The 24,283-nt window shown below is 36.1% G+C and overlaps 2 protein-coding genes across 4 annotated transcripts in view; one reads left to right on the forward strand and one right to left on the reverse strand.

Annotated features, from left to right (window-relative positions):
• The window catches only part of LOC133547471 (gastrula zinc finger protein XlCGF57.1-like), a 130,427-nt gene that overhangs the window by 21,687 nt on the left and 84,457 nt on the right, over positions 1–24,283 (forward strand). The window lies entirely within an intron of this gene.
• LOC133547470 (gastrula zinc finger protein XlCGF57.1-like) overlaps positions 1–24,283 on the reverse strand; it is a 77,108-nt gene that overhangs the window by 10,140 nt on the left and 42,685 nt on the right. For 2 of the 3 annotated variants that reach the window (XM_061893150.1, XM_061893151.1), the window contains exon 3: positions 1,493–6,249. The exons of the other annotated variant lie outside the window; for it this stretch is intronic. In XM_061893150.1, the coding sequence (XP_061749134.1) occupies positions 4,682–6,249 (1,568 nt within the window). In that variant the 3' untranslated portion in view covers positions 1,493–4,681. Of the gene's footprint in view, positions 1–1,492; positions 6,250–24,283 lie in introns of those variants that run through there. 3 annotated transcript variants of the gene reach the window in all.

Raw genomic sequence — 24,283 nt, forward strand, 5'->3', positions numbered from 1 at the left:
ACCAAAGCTCCTCATCCCACCCCCGGATTGTAAATAATGTAAATAATTCAATGTATATACTATGATGATTAACATGTGTGATGACTGTATTATGCTGATAGTATATATTTGTACCATGAATTGATTAACGTGGACCCCAACTTAAACAAGTTGAAAAACTTATTGGGGTGTTACCATTTAGTGGTCAATTGTACGGAATATGTACTGTACTGTGCAATCTACTAATAAAAGTATCAATCAATCAATCAAAGATTAGCGTGCCTTTATTAACTGGGTGCTTACGGCCCGTTAGCGCCGGTACTTTGTGGTTACTGCTGTTCCTCACGCATGACTGTCCTTTTCGTCTCACTTGCTAAACCCTCCTGTTTTTGCTCGTGCATCTTGCAGGTTTGCCTGTTTATCCAGCTCCGACTAACGCTTTCAGTTTATAATTTTGTGTTTCTGTTTTACTTCATTCTTGAAGTATGTTTCCTAGCTTCGTCTAGAGATTTATTTTTGTACTTTGCTCTTTTATTTTTTATCTTATCTGTCAGTATTATTCCCAGTCTTTACTAGCGCTTTTGGTTTAGTTTTGGTATTTATCTTAGTAGTTTTTATGGTGTGTTTTTGTGCTCCACCATCGCTTTATGTTTTTGTGGCTACATCCTCCTTGCGCCCAGAATAAAAGAATACATTTTGTCTACAAACAATATGTCTCTGCATCCTTGGGTTCCATCTAATTCAGCTCCTAACAGTATTGCTCTGCTGAATAAATGAATCACTATAGCTGCCAATATGGAAGATTATTTATATATTTAAGAAGATATCATTTCCTAAACAGGTAGCAAAATGACACCACAAAAAGTGAACTAGCAGCAGGACTCAGTTAGTATTTTATTAATTTAAAAATGAATTAACTATAAAGAGTAACATGAGAGTGGATTTTTCACAAGAGTTCACCAAAAACTGGAAATTGGGAATGCTAGTTACAATCATTTCGTTATTTTTAAGATGCAGAAGAACGAGGTGTCACCGTGCAGTGAAAAAAGGGATATTTATTGATAAAAGAACAAAAACCCAGAGCAACTTTTCTATGAAGAAAACAAAACAAACTGCTGAAATCCAGCAAAACGCTCACAGAAAATCAGCAAAAAAAGAAAAAAAAACTAACCAAAGTAATATTAACAATAATAACGATAATAATAAAAAAAAATGAAAGAATATGAACAGTTAGTAAATAAATAAATAGAAAAAACTATGTACATATAGGGAGTCATCTTTAAAAAAAAAATAACAGTTTAATCACGAATTGGAAAAAATAAAATCAGGCTTATGTGGCGTGACATAATGGAGCCAGTATTCCCAGTATGAAGTACATTTCTCTAGTTTATCATTTTGATAAAGCTGTTATCTCCTGTGTTTTATAAATGTCCTTTGTGATTTCCATCCATTTCTTCAAAGTTGGGCTCTCCTGTAATATCCATTTCCTGGTAATGCTCTTTTTACAAGCCACTAGTAGGATATTCATGAAGTATTTCTCTTTTTTCAGCCAATCCTGAGGTGCGATGTGTGAAAAACAGAATGTTACTTTCAAGGGGTGATTTGAAAATATCCTGTAGAGCTTGGTGTATCTCTTTCCAATAGTCCTTTATGGCAGAGCAGTCCCAGAAAACATGCTAGTGGTTTGCCTTTAGATTCCCACAATTTGTCCAACAGGCAGGGGAGTTGTTATCATACTGAGACTTCTGAGAAGGTGGAATAAAACTTTCCCAGCCAAACTCTCCACTTGGGTGAGCTGCTACAAGTCCATTGATATCTCCTTTTTAATGTCCATTCTTCCTCAGATGTAGTTATCCCTCCTTCCTTCTCCCATTTTGTTTTAACATATAAAGTTAAATATGATTTCCTATACAAGCATGAAACACTTCTATCAATAGTTTCTGAATTGTAAACTTTTGTAAACAGTTCAATTAAACATATGCTGGTCTTTGTTACATTTTCACCTTCATATTAACAAATAGAAGTTTTGTTTTTTTAATAAATGTGTCAAATTTGTCACTGACAGTTTAGTTATGTTTTTTCCTCTGTGTTTGTTTTTATTTCCTGTAAGCGCTCTTATTTTGGTTCAGTTTCCTGCTTGTCTCTCTGAGAGCTGTTTCCCCTCAGATGCGGCTGATTGGCACCTGGCCACACCTGGACTGTCAATAGGCCGGTTGCTATTTAGACCTGCTTTGCCCTCCAGTCAAGGCTAGAGTAGTGTTGTTGTACTGGAAACTAATTTACAAACACAACTTCATCACACACAATACTCCACTATGGAATTGTTCTTATATTAAAATGAGAAACAAATCCATCTTTGTACAGCAATGGTTTGAAAAAGGTATTTGGTCACTGATGCACTTATTGACTGAGAAAAGTATTTTATGAATTGAAGATTTCATTAACTATAACCTGCAAATAAAAATAATTACTAAAAATAAAAGGCTTTTGTAAAAAACATTCTAAATACAGCATACCATCTTTTGTAATTATTTACTATTTCTTCAATAGTATATTAAAAAAAATAGAACTTGAAAGTTTCCATTCTTCCAAAGGCAAAGGGGTTCATTTTGGAAAAAAAACAACCCCGGAATTGACCACTTAAAATCATTTTTAGGATATTGAATTGCAATTGAAGACAACACTTGTTCGTTCTGTGATTGGGAAACAAAATAAACTGTTTATTTTATGAATGTATGCAAAGTAAATCTATGTAGGATGATGTACAATATTGGCTTTTGCCTAAAAAGACAAACTTTGATTGATATTGATATTGTTTTGGGGATGTTAAAAAGAAAAACAACCATAAAAATGTTTAAAACACAATAATAGGAGTTTTTGTTTTATCCACGAATGTAAGTTTGAAAAACAAAGCCATCCTTCCACAAACAATTCAGCCATTTTCTCTCACTTTTATATTGCATAAAGGTCTGGGGACATACATATGAAACAATCACAACACAATCATCATATTACAAAAGACAGTAATTCCATCCATCCATTTTCTTTGCGGGGGGCGCTGGCGCCTATCTCAGCTACAATCGGGCGGAAGGCAGGGTACACCCTCGACAAGTCGCCACCTCATCACAGGGCCAACACAGATAGACAGACAACATTCACACTCACATTCACACACTAGGGACCATTTTAGTGTTGCCAATCAACCTATCCCCAGGTGCATGTTTTTGGAAGTGGGAGGAAGCCGGAGTACCCGGAGGGAACCCACGCAGTCACGGGGAGAACATGCAAACTCCACACAGAAAGATCCCGAGCCTGGATTTGAACCCAGGACTGCAGGAACTTCGTATTGTGAGGCAGACGCACTAACCCCTCTGCCACCGTGAAGCCCCATGTGATTCTACCATGTTGGCAAAATACAAACACACAATATATTGACATATATAACACATAAAACATGGAATTAGAAGTGAACAGTACCCATCCCTACCAGTAAGTGTTGTTGTACTGGAAACTAATTTACAAACACAACTTCATCACACACAATACTCCACTATGGAATTGTTCTTATATTAAAATGAGAAACAAATCCATCTTTGAACAGCAATGGTTTGAAAAAGGCATTTGGTCACTGATGCACTTATTGACTGATAAAGTATTTTATTATTTGAAGATTTCATTAAGTATGACCTGCAAACAGACACAATATTTTAAGCAATTATAAAGGCTTTTGTTCAAAATATTGTAATTCCAGTAAATATATATATATATATATTTTTTTTAATTATTTACCATTTCTTCTTTATTGTATTTTCTCCGGAACAAAAAAATAAAACTCATAATTTGAAAGTTTCCATTCTTCCAAACGCCAAGGAGTTAATTTAAGGAAAAAATTTAAAATATTTTTTAAGATGTTGTTTTGCAATTGAAGACAACACTTGTTCGTTCTGTGATAGGGAAACAAATTAAACGGTTTTTTTTCATGAATGTATGCAAAATAAAGCTCTGTGAGATGATGTACAATATTGGCTTTTGCCTGACATTCCAAACTTTGATTGATATTGTTTTGGGGATGTTAAAAAAGGTAAAGAATGTTTAAAACACAATAGTGGGGATTTTTTTTTAACCCACAAATGTATGTTAGTAAAAACAAAACATCCTTCCACAGACAACTCAGCCATTTTCTCTCACTTTTTATTGCATAAACGAACAAGTACATACATATTAAGTTAAAGTATAAAAAAATCACAACACAATCATCATATTACAAAAGAGAGTAGTAAAGATGATTAATAAAATGGATTACAGAGACCCAACAAATGATTCATAAAGTCACACATTTTAAAATTGTATAAAAGACAACTGTTTAAATGATGTATAAAGTAAATAATAATATGCTTCCTGAAGTGGTCCAGAAGATGTTTCAGATGTGAACCAGTACATATGTATATCATATAAAGGTGATAATCTATGGGATTATCAACAATTACAAGTACAAATAAGTAATACTTTTATATTTCCAACTATCTAATCTATAAATGTAGAAGCATATTAAAAAGATTGTTGGACAAACAACAATGTCACACATGTTATATGTGCTGATGTTGTTAGAAAGTCAAAATGAAAGTCTGGACAGTTTATTTCAAATCCTGCAGTTTCATTTGCTGCTGCTGTTCTCACCAGCACACTTGTGTTTCTTACACTGCTACTTAGAAGACAATCTTTCACCACACACACTGCAACTCAACACTTTCTCTCCTGGGTGTCTTCTCATGTGTGCTAAAAGGTTTGATCGGTCACAAAAGCTTCTGTTGCAGATTGAACAGGAATGTGATTTTTCTCCAGTGTGTGTTCTCATGTGTACTTTCATATTTTGACTTTGTGTAAAATCTTTACCACAGGTTGAACAGGAAAAAGCTTTTTCACCAGTGTGTATTCTCATGTGTACTTTCAAATGTTGACTTCTTGTAAAACCTTTACCACAGATTGAACAGGGAAAAGTTTTTTCACCAGTGTGTGTTCTCATGTGTAATTTCACATTCTGACTTTCTGTAAAACCTTTACCACAGATTGAACAAGAAAAAGGTTTTTCACTAGTGTGTGTTCTCATGTGTGTTTTCACATCTGTACTATTTGTAAAACCTTTACCACAGGTCGAACAGGAAAAAGGTTTTTCTCCAGTGTGTGTTCTCATGTGTCTTTTCAAATTATTACTTTCTGTAAAACCTTTACCACAGATTGAACAAGAAAAAGGTTTTTCACCAGTGTGTGTTCTCATGTGTACTTTCAAATGTTGACTTCTTGTAAAACCTTTACCACAGATTGAACAGGGAAAAGTTTTTTCACCAGTGTGTGTTCTCATGTGTACTTTCACATTCTGACTTTCTGTAAAACCTTTACCACAGATTGAACAAGAAAAAGGTTTTTCACTAGTGTGTGTTCTCATGTGTGTTTTCACATCTGTACTATTTGTAAAACCTTTACCACAGGTTGAACAAGAAAAAGGTTTTTCACCAGTGTGTGTTCTCATGTGTACTTTCAAATTCTGACGTTGTGTAAAACCTTTACTACAGAGTGAACAAGAAAAAGGTTTTTCTCCAGTGTGTGATCTTATGTGTACTTTCAGACTACAATGGTATTTAAAGGTTTTGTGACAGTGAGAACATGTGAAGTGAGTGTTGTCAGTGTGACATGTCTTATCATCTTTAGAGTCTTCATCATCAGTGTCAGGAGAGTGTGACGTTGTGTCCTCACTATCTGATAGTGGAGCTAAGAGCTTGTCTGCTTGTGATCCTCCACAGTGGTCTCCATCAGCTTCTGTTGTCATGTGTTGTGTTGAGCTGCTGCTTGGAGGCTCCCCCCCTCCCCTCTCCTCACTTTCACCTTTCACCTCATCATCTTCACTCTTCACAGGGACACCAGTCACTGGGAACTCCTCCAACCATTTAGGCTGACTGATGCCCTCTTCCTCCTCTTCCTCTTTAATGTGCGGCGGCTCTTGGTCCTCCTCTTCCTCTTTAATGTGCGGCGTATCTTGGTCCTCCTCTTCCTCTTTAATGTGCGGCGGCTCTTGGTCTTCCTCTTCCTCTTTAATGTGAGGGTTCAGTGGGTCCTCCTCTTTATTTTTGATGTGTAAGTTCAGTGGGTCCTCCGCTTGCCCTTTAATGTGAAGGGTCAGTTTAACATTATGGGTCTGTGGCGTCTCAACTTCCTCTTTAATGTGGGGGGGCTGTGGTTCCTCTTCCTGCTCACGAAAAAGATGTTCTTCGACATCTACGGGACGGGAGAAAACAAACTTTCTTGATAAAAGTCCAGCTTTGCTCAGTCACATGAGACATTGTCCTGCACCAACATATGATCTCACAATCTCATCAGTTTCCCCTCACAGCAGTCAGGGTACTTCCAGCTGACACATGAAGAAGACCTTCAGGGGAATGCCTTCCCAGGCTAACATCCAATCCACCTTATTCATATAAAAACATCCTCAAATTAATTCCTGCAATCCATACTAGTGTGCTGTTCTCCCTCTGAATAAGTCATACACACACAGGAAATAATGTACCACATGCCAGCCTCCACGCAGAAGTACTAGTGATGAGCTCCCCCTGCTGGTGGACAATAATTACTGTCATTTTCACATTCATCTTTAGAGACATGTCACACTAAAAATAGCATGAGCATAGTCAACATCCATCCATCCATTTTCTACTGTACTGTTCGAGGTCAAACATGTTGTCCAAAAAAGATGACATCTGTTTTACTTTCATTTAGATAATGTCACCACAGTTAAACTGGGAAGAAGTAATCAGATTACTGACTACTCCTTCAAAAGATAACTTGTTTACCTTATTAATAATAGTAATATTGAATTAATTTAGTGTGTTTCTAGACACTCAAATTGCGTTACAGTGAGAACTGAGAAGACATCATTCATGCAGTCCACACATTCAATGTGGTAAGCTACATTTAATTATTATAATAATATTAAGTAGATGAAGAAATTCCTGAAAGAATTGTGTGTGAATGCTCCAATGCTGAAGCTGAACTGAAAGGTTGACAGAATGTAGTATGAATGTAAGAATAGTTTGAATGTTGAAGAGTTTGAATCTCGGGAAAACTGGGATTTTTTTAAGTTCTCAAACCAACATGCTTTTTTTGTCCTGACTGTATCATGTTGTATGCATGCATGTGTGATGTATCATGTTGTATGCATGCATGTGTGATGTATCATGTTGTATGCATGCATGTGTGATGTATCATGTTGTATGCATGCATGTGTGATGTATCATGTTGTATGCATGCATGTGTGATGTATCATGTTGTATGCATGTATGTGTGATGTATCATGTTGTATGCATGCATGTGTGATGTATCATGTTGTATGCATGTATGTGTGATGTATCATGTTGTATGCATGCATGTGTGATGTATCATGTTGTATGCATGCATGTGTGATGTATCATGTTGTATGCATGCATGTGTGATGTATCATGTTGTATGCATGCATGTGTGATGTATCATGTTGTATGCATGCATGTGTGATGTATCATGTTGTATGCATGCATGTGTGATGTATCATGTTGTATGCATGCATGTGTGATGTATCATGTTGTATGCATGCATGTGTGATGTATCATGTTGTATGCATGCATGTGTGATGTATCATGTTGTATGCATGCATGTGTGATGTATCATGTTGTATGCATGTATGTGTGATGTATCATGTTGTATGCATGCATGTGTGATGTATCATGTTGTATGCATGTATGTGTGATGTATCATGTTGTATGCATGCATGTGTGATGTATCATGTTGTATGCATGCATGTGTGATGTATCATGTTGTATGCATGCATGTGTGATGTATCATGTTGTATGCATGCATGTGTGATGTATCATGTTGTATGCATGCATGTGTGATGTATCATGTTGTATGCATGCATGTGTGATGTATCATGTTGTATGCATGCATGTGTGATGTATCATGTTGTATGCATGCATGTGTGATGTATCATGTTGTATGCATGCATGTGTGATGTATCATGTTGTATGCATGCATGTGTGATGTATCATGTTGTATGTGTGATGTATCATGTTGTATGCATGCATGTGTGATGTATCATGTTGTATGCATGCATGTGTGACGTATCATGTTGTATGCATGTATGTGTGATGTATCATGTTGTATGCATGCATGTGTGATGTATCATGTTGTATGCATGCATGTGTGATGTATCATGTTGTATGCATGCATGTGTGATGTATCATGTTGTATGCATGCAAGTGTGATGTATCATGTTGTATGTGTGATGTATCATGTTGTATGCATGCATGTGTGATGTATCATGTTGTATGTATGCATGTGTGATGTATCATGTTGTATACATGTATGTGTGATGTATCATGTTGTATGCATGCAAGTGTGATGTATCATGTTGTATGCATGCATGTGTGATGTATCATGTTGTATGCATGCATGTGTGATGTATCATGTTGTATGTGTGATGTATCATGTTGTATGTATGCATGTGTGATGTATCATGTTGTATGCATGCATGTGTGATGTATCATGTTGTATGCATGTATGTGTGATGTATCATGTTGTATGCATGCAAGTGTGATGTATCATGTTGTATGCATGCATGTGTGATGTATCATGTTGTATGCATACATGTGTGATGTATCATGTTGTAGGCATGCAAGTGTGATGTATCATGTTGTATGTGTGATGTATCATGTTGTATGCATGCATGTGTGATGTATCATGTTGTATGTATGCATGTGTGATGTATCATGTTGTATACATGCATGTGTGATGTATCATGTTGTATACATGCATGTGTGATGTATCATGTTGTATGCATGCATGTGTGATGTATCATGTTGTATGCATCCATGTGTGATGTATCATGTTGTATGCATGCATGTGTGATGTATCATGTTGTATGCATGTAAGTGTGATGTATCATGTTGTAAGCATGCATGTGTGATGTATCATGTTGTATGCATGCATGTGTGATGTATCATGTTGTATGCATGCAAGTGTGATGTATCATGTTGTATGTGTGATGTATCATGTTGTATGCATGCATGTGTGATGTATCATGTTGTATGCATGCATGTGTGATGTATCATGTTGTATGCATGCATGTGTGATGTATCATGTTGTATACATGCATGTGTGATGTATCATGTTGTATGCATGCATGTGTGATGTATCATGTTGTATGCATCCATGTGTGATGTATCATGTTGTATGCATGCATGTGTGATGTATCATGTTGTATGCATGCAAGTGTGATGTATCATGTTGTATGCATGCATGTGTGATGTATCATGTTGTATGCATGCATGTGTGATGTATCATGTTGTATGCATGCAAGTGTGATGTATCATGTTGTATGTGTGATGTATCATGTTGTATGCATGCATGTGTGATGTATCATGTTGTATGCATGCATGTGTGATGTATCATGTTGTATGCATGCAAGTGTGATGTATCATGTTGTATGTGTGATGTATCATGTTGTATGCATGCATGTGTGATGTATCATGTTGTATGCATGCATGTGTGATGTATCATGTTGTATGCATGCATGTGTGATGTATCATGTTGTATACATGCATGTGTGATGTATCATGTTGTATGTGTGATGTATCATGTTGTATGCATGTATGTGTGATGTATCATGTTGTATGCATGTATGTGTGATGTATCATGTTGTATGCATGTATGTGTGATGTATCATGTTGTATGCATGCATGTGTGATGTATCATGTTGTATGCATGTATGTGTGATGTATCATGTTGTATGCATGCATGTGTGATGTATCATGTTGTATGCATGTATGTGTGATGTATCATGTTGTATGCATGTATGTGTGATGTATCATGTTGTATGCATGCATGTGTGATGTATCATGTTGTATGCATGCATGTGTGATGTATCATGTTGTATGCATGCATGTGTGATGTATCATGTTGTATGCATGCATGTGTGATGTATCATGTTGTATGCATGCATGTGTGATGTATCATGTTGTATGCATGCATGTGTGATGTATCATGTTGTATGCAAGCATGTGTGATGTATCATGTTGTATGCATGAATGTGTGATGTATCATGTTGTATGTGTGATGTATCATGTTGTATATATGCATGTGTGATGTATAATGTTGTATACATGCATGTGTGATGTATCATGTTGTATGTGTGATGTATCATGTTGTATGCATGCATGTGTGATGTATCATGTTGTATACATGCATGTGTTATGTATCATGTTGTATGCTTCCATGTGTGATGTATCATGTTGTATTCTTGCATGTGTGATGTATCATGTTGTATACATGCATGTGTGATGTATCATGTTGTATGCATGCATGTGTGATGTATCATGTTGTATACATGCATGTGTTATGTATCATGTTGTATGCTTCCATGTGTGATGTATCATGTTCTATTCTTGCATGTGTGATGTATCATGTTGTATGCATGCATGTGTGATGTATCATGTTGTATGCTTGCATGTGTGATGTATCATGTTGTATGTGTGATGTATCATGTTGTATGCATGCATGTGTGATGTATCATGTTGTATACATAAAGGTGTGATGTATCATGTTGTATGCATGCATGTGTGATGTATCATGTTGTATGCAAGCATGTGTGATGTATCATGTTGTATACATGCATGTGTGATGTATCATGTTGTATGTGTGATGTATCATGTTGTATGCATGCATGTGTGATGTATCATGTTGTATACATGCATGTGTTATGTATCATGTTGTATGCTTCCATGTGTGATGTATCATGTTGTATTCTTGCATGTGTGATGTATCATGTTGTATGTGTGATGTATCATGTTGTATGTGTGATGTATCATGTTGTATGCATACATGTGTGATGTATCATGTTGTATACATGCATGTGTTATGTATCATGTTGTATACATGCATGTGTTATGTATCATGTTGTATGCTTCCATGTGTGATGTATCATGTTCTATTCTTGCATGTGTGATGTATCATGTTGTATGCATGCATGTGTGATGTATCATGTTGTATGCTTGCATGTGTGATGTATCATGTTGTATGTGTGATGTATCATGTTGTATGCATGCATGTGTGATGTATCATGTTGTATACATGCATGTGTGATGTATCATGTTGTATGCATGCATGTGTGATGTATCATGTTGTATGCAAGCATGTGTGATGTATCATGTTGTATACATGCATGTGTGATGTATCATGTTGTATGTGTGATGTATCATGTTGTATGCATGCATGTGTGATGTATCATGTTGTATACATGCATGTGTTATGTATCATGTTGTATGCTTCCATGTGTGATGTATCATGTTGTATGCATGCATGTGTGATGTATCATGTTGTATGTGTGATGTATCATGTTGTATGTGTGATGTATCATGTTGTATGCATACATGTGTGATGTATCATGTTGTATACATGCATGTGTTATGTATCATGTTGTATGCTTCCATGTGTGATGTATAATGTTGTATTCTTGCATGTGTGATGTATCATGTTGTATACATGCATGTGTGATGTATCATGTTGTATGCAAGCATGTGTGATGTATCATGTTGTATACATGCATGTGTTATGTATCATGTTGTATGCTTCCATGTGTGATGTATCATGTTGTATTCTTGCATGTGTGATGTATCATGTTGTATGCATGCATGTGTGATGTATCATGTTGTATGCTTGCATGTGTGATGTATCATGTTGTATGCTTGCATGTGTGATGTATCATGTTGTATGTGTGATGTATCATGTTGTATGCATGCATGTGTGATGTATCATGTTGTATGCATGCATGTGTGATGTATCATGTTGTATGCATGCATGTGTGATGTATCATGTTGTATGCATGCATGTGTGATGTATCATGTTGTATGCATGCATGTGTGATGTATCATGTTGTATGCATGCATGTGTGATGTATCATGTTGTATGCATGCATGTGTGATGTATCATGTTGTATACATGCATGTGTGATGTATCATGTTGTATGTGTGATGTATCATGTTGTATGCATGCATGTGTGATGTATCATGTTGTATACATGCATGTGTTATGTATCATGTTGTATAATTCCATGTGTGATGTATCATGTTGTATTCTTGCATGTGTGATGTATCATGTTGTATGTGTGATGTATCATGTTGTATGTGTGATGTATCATGTTGTATGCATACATGTGTGATGTATCATGTTGTATACATGCATGTGTTATGTATCATGTTGTATGCTTCCATGTGTGATGTATCATGTTGTATTCTTGCATGTGTGATGTATCATGTTGTATACATACATGTGTGATGTATCATGTTGTATGCATGCATGTGTGATGTATCATGTTGTATACATGCATGTGTTATGTATCATGTTGTATGCTTCCATGTGTGATGTATCATGTTGTATTCTTGCATGTGTGATGTATCATGTTGTATGCATGCATGTGTGATGTATCATGTTGTATGCTTGCATGTGTGATGTATCATGTTGTATGTGTGATGTATCATGTTGTATGCATGCATGTGTGATGTATCATGTTGTATGCATGCATGTGTGATGTATCATGTTGTATGCATGCATGTGTGATGTATCATGTTGTATGCATGTATGTGTGATGTATCATGTTGTATGCATGCATGTGTGATGTATCATGTTGTATGCATGTATGTGTGATGTATCATGTTGTATGCATGCATGTGTGATGTATCATGTTGTATGCATGCATGTGTGATGTATCATGTTGTATGCATGCATGTGTGATGTATCATGTTGTATGCATGCATGTGTGATGTATCATGTTGTATGCATGCATGTGTGATGTATCATGTTGTATGCATGCATGTGTGATGTATCATGTTGTATGCATGCATGTGTGATGTATCATGTTGTATGCATGCATGTGTGATGTATCATGTTGTATGCATGCATGTGTGATGTATCATGTTGTATGCATGCATGTGTGATGTATCATGTTGTATGTGTGATGTATCATGTTGTATGCATGCATGTGTGATGTATCATGTTGTATGCATGCATGTGTGACGTATCATGTTGTATGCATGTATGTGTGATGTATCATGTTGTATGCATGCATGTGTGATGTATCATGTTGTATGCATGCATGTGTGATGTATCATGTTGTATGCATGCATGTGTGATGTATCATGTTGTATGCATGCAAGTGTGATGTATCATGTTGTATGTGTGATGTATCATGTTGTATGCATGCATGTGTGATGTATCATGTTGTATGTATGCATGTGTGATGTATCATGTTGTATACATGTATGTGTGATGTATCATGTTGTATGCATGCAAGTGTGATGTATCATGTTGTATGCATGCATGTGTGATGTATCATGTTGTATGCATGCATGTGTGATGTATCATGTTGTATGTGTGATGTATCATGTTGTATGTATGCATGTGTGATGTATCATGTTGTATGCATGCATGTGTGATGTATCATGTTGTATGCATGTATGTGTGATGTATCATGTTGTATGCATGCAAGTGTGATGTATCATGTTGTATGCATGCATGTGTGATGTATCATGTTGTATGCATACATGTGTGATGTATCATGTTGTATGCATGCAAGTGTGATGTATCATGTTGTATGTGTGATGTATCATGTTGTATGCATGCATGTGTGATGTATCATGTTGTATGTATGCATGTGTGATGTATCATGTTGTATACATGCATGTGTGATGTATCATGTTGTATACATGCATGTGTGATGTATCATGTTGTATGCATGCATGTGTGATGTATCATGTTGTATGCATCCATGTGTGATGTATCATGTTGTATGCATGCATGTGTGATGTATCATGTTGTATGCATGCAAGTGTGATGTATCATGTTGTATGCATGCATGTGTGATGTATCATGTTGTATGCATGCATGTGTGATGTATCATGTTGTATGCATGCAAGTGTGATGTATCATGTTGTATGTGTGATGTATCATGTTGTATGCATGCATGTGTGATGTATCATGTTGTATGCATGCATGTGTGATGTATCATGTTGTATGCATGCATGTGTGATGTATCATGTTGTATACATGCATGTGTGATGTATCATGTTGTATGCATGCATGTGTGATGTATCATGTTGTATGCATCCATGTGTGATGTATCATGTTGTATGCATGCATGTGTGATGTATCATGTTGTATGCATGCATGTGTGATGTATCATGTTGTATACATGCATGTGTGATGTATCATGTTGTATGCATGCATGTGTGATGTATCATGTTGTATGCATGCATGTGTGATGTATCATGTTGTATGCATGCATGTGTGATGTATCATGTTGTATGCATGCATGTGTGATGTATCATGTTGTATGCATGTATGTGTGATGTATCATGTTGTATGCATGCATGTGTGATGTATCATGTTGTATGCATGTATGTGTGATGTATCATGTTGTATGCATGCATGTGTGATGTATCATGTTGTATGCATGCATGTGTGATGTATCATGTTGTATGCATGCATGTGTGATGTATCATGTTGTATGCATGCATGTGTGATGTATCATGTTGTATGCATGCATGTGTGATGTATCATGTTGTATGCATGCATGTGTGATGTATCATGTTGTATGCATGCATGTGTGATGTATCATGTTGTATGCATGCATGTGTGATGTATCATGTTGTATGCATGCATGTGTGATGTATCATGTTGTATGCATGCATGTGTGATGTATCATGTTGTATGTGTGATGTATCATGTTGTATGCATGCATGTGTGATGTATCATGTTGTATGCATGCATGTGTGACGTATCATGTTGTATGCATGTATGTGTGATGTATCATGTTGTATGCATGCATGTGTGATGTATCATGTTGTATGCATGCATGTGTGATGTATCATGTTGTATGCATGCATGTGTGATGTATCATGTTGTATGCATGCAAGTGTGATGTATCATGTTGTATGTGTGATGTATCATGTTGTATGCATGCATGTGTGATGTATCATGTTGTATGTATGCATGTGTGATGTATCATGTTGTATACATGTATGTGTGATGTATCATGTTGTATGCATGCAAGTGTGATGTATCATGTTGTATGCATGCATGTGTGATGTATCATGTTGTATGCATGCATGTGTGATGTATCATGTTGTATGTGTGATGTATCATGTTGTATGTATGCATGTGTGATGTATCATGTTGTATGCATGCATGTGTGATGTATCATGTTGTATGCATGTATGTGTGATGTATCATGTTGTATGCATGCAAGTGTGATGTATCATGTTGTATGCATGCATGTGTGATGTATCATGTTGTATGCATACATGTGTGATGTATCATGTTGTATGCATGCAAGTGTGATGTATCATGTTGTATGTGTGATGTATCATGTTGTATGCATGCATGTGTGATGTATCATGTTGTATGTATGCATGTGTGATGTATCATGTTGTATACATGCATGTGTGATGTATCATGTTGTATACATGCATGTGTGATGTATCATGTTGTATGCATGCATGTGTGATGTATCATGTTGTATGCATCCATGTGTGATGTATCATGTTGTATGCATGCATGTGTGATGTATCATGTTGTATGCATGCAAGTGTGATGTATCATGTTGTATGCATGCATGTGTGATGTATCATGTTGTATGCATGCATGTGTGATGTATCATGTTGTATGCATGCAAGTGTGATGTATCATGTTGTATGTGTGATGTATCATGTTGTATGCATGCATGTGTGATGTATCATGTTGTATGCATGCATGTGTGATGTATCATGTTGTATGCATGCATGTGTGATGTATCATGTTGTATACATGCATGTGTGATGTATCATGTTGTATGCATGCATGTGTGATGTATCATGTTGTATGCATCCATGTGTGATGTATCATGTTGTATGCATGCATGTGTGATGTATCATGTTGTATGCATGCAAGTGTGATGTATCATGTTGTATGCATGCATGTGTGATGTATCATGTTGTATGCATGCATGTGTGATGTATCATGTTGTATGCATGCAAGTGTGATGTATCATGTTGTATGTGTGATGTATCATGTTGTATGCATGCATGTGTGATGTATCATGTTGTATGCATGCATGTGTGATGTATCATGTTGTATGCATGCAAGTGTGATGTATCATGTTGTATGTGTGATGTATCATGTTGTATGCATGCATGTGTGATGTATCATGTTGTACGCATGCATGTGTGATGTATCATGTTGTATGCATGCATGTGTGATGTATCATGTTGTATACATGCATGTGTGATGTATCATGTTGTATGTGTGATGTATCATGTTGTATGCATGTATGTGTGATGTATCATGTTGTATGCATGTATGTGTGATGTATCATGTTGTATGCATGTATGTGTGATGTATCATGTTGTATGCATGCATGTGTGATGTATCATGTTGTATGCATGTATGTGTGATGTATCATGTTGTATGCATGCATGTGTGATGTATCATGTTGTATGCATGTATGTGTGATGTATCATGTTGTATGCATGTATGTGTGATGTATCATGTTGTATGCATGCATGTGTGATGTATCATGTTGTATGCATGCATGTGTGATGTATCATGTTGTATGCATGCATGTGTGATGTATCATGTTGTATGCATGCATGTGTGATGTATCATGTTGTATGCATGCATGTGTGATGTATCATGTTGTATGCATGCATGTGTGATGTATCATGTTGTATGCAAGCATGTGTGATGTATCATGTTGTATGCATGAATGTGTGATGTATCATGTTGTATGTGTGATGTATCATGTTGTATATATGCATGTGTGATGTATAATGTTGTATACATGCATGTGTGATGTATCATGTTGTATGTGTGATGTATCATGTTGTATGCATGCATGTGTGATGTATCATGTTGTATACATGCATGTGTTATGTATCATGTTGTATGCTTCCATGTGTGATGTATCATGTTGTATTCTTGCATGTGTGATGTATCATGTTGTATACATGCATGTGTGATGTATCATGTTGTATGCATGCATGTGTGATGTATCATGTTGTATACATGCATGTGTTATGTATCATGTTGTATGCTTCCATGTGTGATGTATCATGTTCTATTCTTGCATGTGTGATGTATCATGTTGTATGCATGCATGTGTGATGTATCATGTTGTATGCTTGCATGTGTGATGTATCATGTTGTATGTGTGATGTATCATGTTGTATGCATGCATGTGTGATGTATCATGTTGTATACATAAAGGTGTGATGTATCATGTTGTATGCATGCATGTGTGATGTATCATGTTGTATGCAAGCATGTGTGATGTATCATGTTGTATACATGCATGTGTGATGTATCATGTTGTATGTGTGATGTATCATGTTGTATGCATGCATGTGTGATGTATCATGTTGTATACATGCATGTGTTATGTATCATGTTGTATGCTTCCATGTGTGATGTATCATGTTGTATTCTTGCATGTGTGATGTATCATGTTGTATGTGTGATGTATCATGTTGTATGTGTGATGTATCATGTTGTATGCATACATGTGTGATGTATCATGTTGTATACATGCATGTGTTATGTATCATGTTGTATACATGCATGTGTGATGTATCATGTTGTATGCATGCATGTGTGATGTATCATGTTGTATACATGCATGTGTGATGTATCATGTTGTATGTGTGATGTATCATGTTGTATGCATGTATGTGTGATGTATCATGTTGTATGCATGTATGTGTGATGTATCATGTTGTATGCATGTATGTGTGATGTATCATGTTGTATGCATGCATGTGTGATGTATCATGTTGTATGCATGTATGTGTGATGTATCATGTTGTATGCATGCATGTGTGATGTATCATGTTGTATGCATGTATGTGTGATGTATCATGTTGTATGCATGTATGTGTGATGTATCATGTTGTATGCATGCATGTGTGATGTATCATGTTGTATGCATGCATGTGTGATGTATCATGTTGTATGCATGCATGTGTGATGTATCATGTTGTATGCATGCATGTGTGATGTATCATGTTGTATGCATGCATGTGTGATGTATCATGTTGTATGCAAGCATGTGTGATGTATCATGTTGTATGCATGAATGTGTGATGTATCATGTTGTATGTGTGATGTATCATGTTGTATATATGCATGTGTGATGTATAATGTTGTATACATGCATGTGTGATGTATCATGTTGTATGTGTGATGTATCATGTTGTATGCATGCATGTGTGATGTATCATGTTGTATACATGCATGTGTTATGTATCATGTTGTATGCTTCCATGTGTGATGTATCATGTTGTATTCTTGCATGTGTGATGTATCATGTTGTATACATGCATGTGTGATGTATCATGTTGTATGCATGCATGTGTGATGTATCATGTTGTATACATGCATGTGTTATGTATCATGTTGTATGCTTCCATGTGTGATGTATCATGTTCTATTCTTGCATGTGTGATGTATCATGTTGTATGCATGCATGTGTGATGTATCATGTTGTATGCTTGCATGTGTGATGTATCATGTTGTATGTGTGATGTATCATGTTGTATGCATGCATGTGTGATGTATCATGTTGTATACATAAAGGTGTGATGTATCATGTTGTATGCATGCATGTGTGATGTATCATGTTGTATGCAAGCATGTGTGATGTATCATGTTGTATACATGCATGTGTGATGTATCATGTTGTATGTGTGATGTATCATGTTGTATGCATGCATGTGTGATGTATCATGTTGTATACATGCATGTGTTATGTATCATGTTGTATGCTTCCATGTGTGATGTATCATGTTGTATTCTTGCATGTGTGATGTATCATGTTGTATGTGTGATGTATCATGTTGTATGTGTGATGTATCATGTTGTATGCATACATGTGTGATGTATCATGTTGTATACATGCATGTGTTATGTATCATGTTGTATACATGCATGTGTTATGTATCATGTTGTATGCTTCCATGTGTGATGTATCATGTTCTATTCTTGCATGTGTGATGTATCATGTTGTATGCATGCATGTGTGATGTATCATGTTGTATGCTTGCATGTGTGATGTATCATGTTGTATGTGTGATGTATCATGTTGTATGCATGCATGTGTGATGTATCATGTTGTATACATGCATGTGTGATGTATCATGTTGTATGCATGCATGTGTGATGTATCATGTTGTATGCAAGCATGTGTGATGTATCATGTTGTATACATGCATGTGTGATGTATCATGTTGTATGTGTGATGTATCATGTTGTATGTATGCATGTGTGATGTATCATGTTGTATACATGCATGTGTTATGTATCATGTTGTATGCTTCCATGTGTGATGTATCATGTTGTATGCATGCATGTGTGATGTATCATGTTGTATGTGTGATGTATCATGTTGTATGTGTGATGTATCATGTTGTATGCATACATGTGTGATGTATCATGTTGTATACATGCATGTGTTATGTATCATGTTGTATGCTTCCATGTGTGATGTATAATGTTGTATTCTTGCATGTGTGATGTATCATGTTGTATACATGCATGTGTGATGTATCATGTTGTATGCAAGCATGTGTGATGTATCATGTTGTATACATGCATGTGTTATGTATCATGTTGTATGCTTCCATGTGTGATGTATCATGTTGTATTCTTGCATGTGTGATGTATCATGTTGTATGCATGCATGTGTGATGTATCATGTTGTATGCTTGCATGTGTGATGTATCATGTTGTATGCTTGCATGTGTGATGTATCATGTTGTATGTGTGATGTATCATGTTGTATGCATGCATGTGTGATGTATCATGTTGTATGCATGCATGTGTGATGTATCATGTTGTATGCATGCATGTGTGATGTATCATGTTGTATGCATGCATGTGTGATGTATCATGTTGTATGCATGCATGTGTGATGTATCATGTTGTATGCATGCATGTGTGATGTATCATGTTGTATGCATGCATGTGTGATGTATCATGTTGTATACATGCATGTGTGATGTATCATGTTGTATGTGTGATGTATCATGTTGTATGTGTGATGTATCATGTTGTATGCATGCATGTGTGATGTATCATGTTGTATACATGCATGTGTTATGTATCATGTTGTATAATTCCATGTGTGATGTATCATGTTGTATTCTTGCATGTGTGATGTATCATGTTGTATGTGTGATGTATCATGTTGTATGTGTGATGTATCATGTTGTATGCATACATGTGTGATGTATCATGTTGTATACATGCATGTGTTATGTATCATGTTGTATGCTTCCATGTGTGATGTATCATGTTGTATTCTTGCATGTGTGATGTATCATGTTGTATACATACATGTGTGATGTATCATGTTGTATGCATGCATGTGTGATGTATCATGTTGTATACATGCATGTGTTATGTATCATGTTGTATGCTTCCATGTGTGATGTATCATGTTGTATTCTTGCATGTGTGATGTATCATGTTGTATGCATGCATGTGTGATGTATCATGTTGTATGCTTGCATGTGTGATGTATCATGTTGTATGTGTGATGTATCATGTTGTATGCATGCATGTGTGATGTATCATGTTGTATGCATGCATGTGTGATGTATCATGTTGTATGCATGCATGTGTGATGTATCATGTTGTATGCATGCATGTGTGATGTATCATGTTGTATGCATGCATGTGTGATGTATCATGTTGTATGCATGCATGTGTGATGTATCATGTTGTATGCATGTATGTGTGATGTATCATGTTGTATGCATGCATGTGTGATGTATCATGTTGTATGCATGCATGTGTGATGTATCATGTTGTATGCATGCATGTGTGATGTATCATGTTGTATGCATGCATGTGTGATTTATCATGTTGTATGCATGCATGTGTGATGTATCATGTTGTATGCATGCATGTGTGATGTATCATGTTGTATGCATGCATGTGTGATGTATCATGTTGTATGCATGCATGTGTGATGTATCATGTTGTATGCATGCATGTGTGATGTATCATGTTGTATGTGTGATGTATCATGTTGTATGCATGCATGTGTGATGTATCATGTTGTATGCATGCATGTGTGACGTATCATGTTGTATGCATGTATGTGTGATGTATCATGTTGTATGCATGCATGTGTGATGTATCATGTTGTATGCATGCATGTGTGATGTATCATGTTGTATGCATGCATGTGTGATGTATCATGTTGTATGCATGCAAGTGTGATGTATCATGTTGTATGTGTGATGTATCATGTTGTATGCATGCATGTGTGATGTATCATGTTGTATGTATGCATGTGTGATGTATCATGTTGTATACATGTATGTGTGATGTATCATGTTGTATGCATGCAAGTGTGATGTATCATGTTGTATGCATGCATGTGTGATGTATCATGTTGTATGCATGCATGTGTGATGTATCATGTTGTATGTGTGATGTATCATGTTGTATGTATGCATGTGTGATGTATCATGTTGTATGCATGCATGTGTGATGTATCATGTTGTATGCATGTATGTGTGATGTATCATGTTGTATGCATGCAAGTGTGATGTATCATGTTGTATGCATGCATGTGTGATGTATCATGTTGTATGCATACATGTGTGATGTATCATGTTGTATGCATGCAAGTGTGATGTATCATGTTGTATGTGTGATGTATCATGTTGTATGCATGCATGTGTGATGTATCATGTTGTATGTATGCATGTGTGATGTATCATGTTGTATACATGCATGTGTGATGTATCATGTTGTATACATGCATGTGTGATGTATCATGTTGTATGCATGCATGTGTGATGTATCATGTTGTATGCATCCATGTGTGATGTATCATGTTGTATGCATGCATGTGTGATGTATCATGTTGTATGCATGCAAGTGTGATGTATCATGTTGTATGCATGCATGTGTGATGTATCATGTTGTATGCATGCATGTGTGATGTATCATGTTGTATGCATGCAAGTGTGATGTATCATGTTGTATGTGTGATGTATCATGTTGTATGCATGCATGTGTGATGTATCATGTTGTATGCATGCATGTGTGATGTATCATGTTGTATGCATGCATGTGTGATGTATCATGTTGTATACATGCATGTGTGATGTATCATGTTGTATGCATGCATGTGTGATGTATCATGTTGTATGCATCCATGTGTGATGTATCATGTTGTATGCATGCATGTGTGATGTATCATGTTGTATGCATGCAAGTGTGATGTATCATGTTGTATGCATGCATGTGTGATGTATCATGTTGTATGCATGCATGTGTGATGTATCATGTTGTATGCATGCAAGTGTGATGTATCATGTTGTATGTGTGATGTATCATGTTGTATGCATGCATGTGTGATGTATCATGTTGTATGCATGCATGTGTGATGTATCATGTTGTATGCATGCAAGTGTGATGTATCATGTTGTATGTGTGATGTATCATGTTGTATGCATGCATGTGTGATGTATCATGTTGTATGCATGCATGTGTGATGTATCATGTTGTATGCATGCATGTGTGATGTATCATGTTGTATACATGCATGTGTGATGTATCATGTTGTATGTGTGATGTATCATGTTGTATGCATGTATGTGTGATGTATCATGTTGTATGCATGTATGTGTGATGTATCATGTTGTATGCATGTATGTGTGATGTATCATGTTGTATGCATGCATGTGTGATGTATCATGTTGTATGCATGTATGTGTGATGTATCATGTTGTATGCATGCATGTGTGATGTATCATGTTGTATGCATGTATGTGTGATGTATCATGTTGTATGCATGTATGTGTGATGTATCATGTTGTATGCATGCATGTGTGATGTATCATGTTGTATGCATGCATGTGTGATGTATCATGTTGTATGCATGCATGTGTGATGTATCATGTTGTATGCATGCATGTGTGATGTATCATGTTGTATGCATGCATGTGTGATGTATCATGTTGTATGCATGCATGTGTGATGTATCATGTTGTATGCAAGCATGTGTGATGTATCATGTTGTATGCATGAATGTGTGATGTATCATGTTGTATGTGTGATGTATCATGTTGTATATATGCATGTGTGATGTATAATGTTGTATACATGCATGTGTGATGTATCATGTTGTATGTGTGATGTATCATGTTGTATGCATGCATGTGTGATGTATCATGTTGTATACATGCATGTGTTATGTATCATGTTGTATGCTTCCATGTGTGATGTATCATGTTGTATTCTTGCATGTGTGATGTATCATGTTGTATACATGCATGTGTGATGTATCATGTTGTATGCATGCATGTGTGATGTATCATGTTGTATACATGCATGTGTTATGTATCATGTTGTATGCTTCCATGTGTGATGTATCATGTTCTATTCTTGCATGTGTGATGTATCATGTTGTATGCATGCATGTGTGATGTATCATGTTGTATGCTTGCATGTGTGATGTATCATGTTGTATGTGTGATGTATCATGTTGTATGCATGCATGTGTGATGTATCATGTTGTATACATAAAGGTGTGATGTATCATGTTGTATGCATGCATGTGTGATGTATCATGTTGTATGCAAGCATGTGTGATGTATCATGTTGTATACATGCATGTGTGATGTATCATGTTGTATGTGTGATGTATCATGTTGTATGCATGCATGTGTGATGTATCATGTTGTATACATGCATGTGTTATGTATCATGTTGTATGCTTCCATGTGTGATGTATCATGTTGTATTCTTGCATGTGTGATGTATCATGTTGTATGTGTGATGTATCATGTTGTATGTGTGATGTATCATGTTGTATGCATACATGTGTGATGTATCATGTTGTATACATGCATGTGTTATGTATCATGTTGTATACATGCATGTGTGATGTATCATGTTGTATGCATGCATGTGTGATGTATCATGTTGTATACATGCATGTGTGATGTATCATGTTGTATGTGTGATGTATCATGTTGTATGCATGTATGTGTGATGTATCATGTTGTATGCATGTATGTGTGATGTATCATGTTGTATGCATGTATGTGTGATGTATCATGTTGTATGCATGCATGTGTGATGTATCATGTTGTATGCATGTATGTGTGATGTATCATGTTGTATGCATGCATGTGTGATGTATCATGTTGTATGCATGTATGTGTGATGTATCATGTTGTAT

This window comes from Nerophis ophidion, unplaced genomic scaffold (genome assembly GCF_033978795.1).
Source record: "Nerophis ophidion isolate RoL-2023_Sa unplaced genomic scaffold, RoL_Noph_v1.0 HiC_scaffold_115, whole genome shotgun sequence".
NCBI classification, from domain to species: domain Eukaryota; kingdom Metazoa; phylum Chordata; class Actinopteri; order Syngnathiformes; family Syngnathidae; genus Nerophis; species Nerophis ophidion.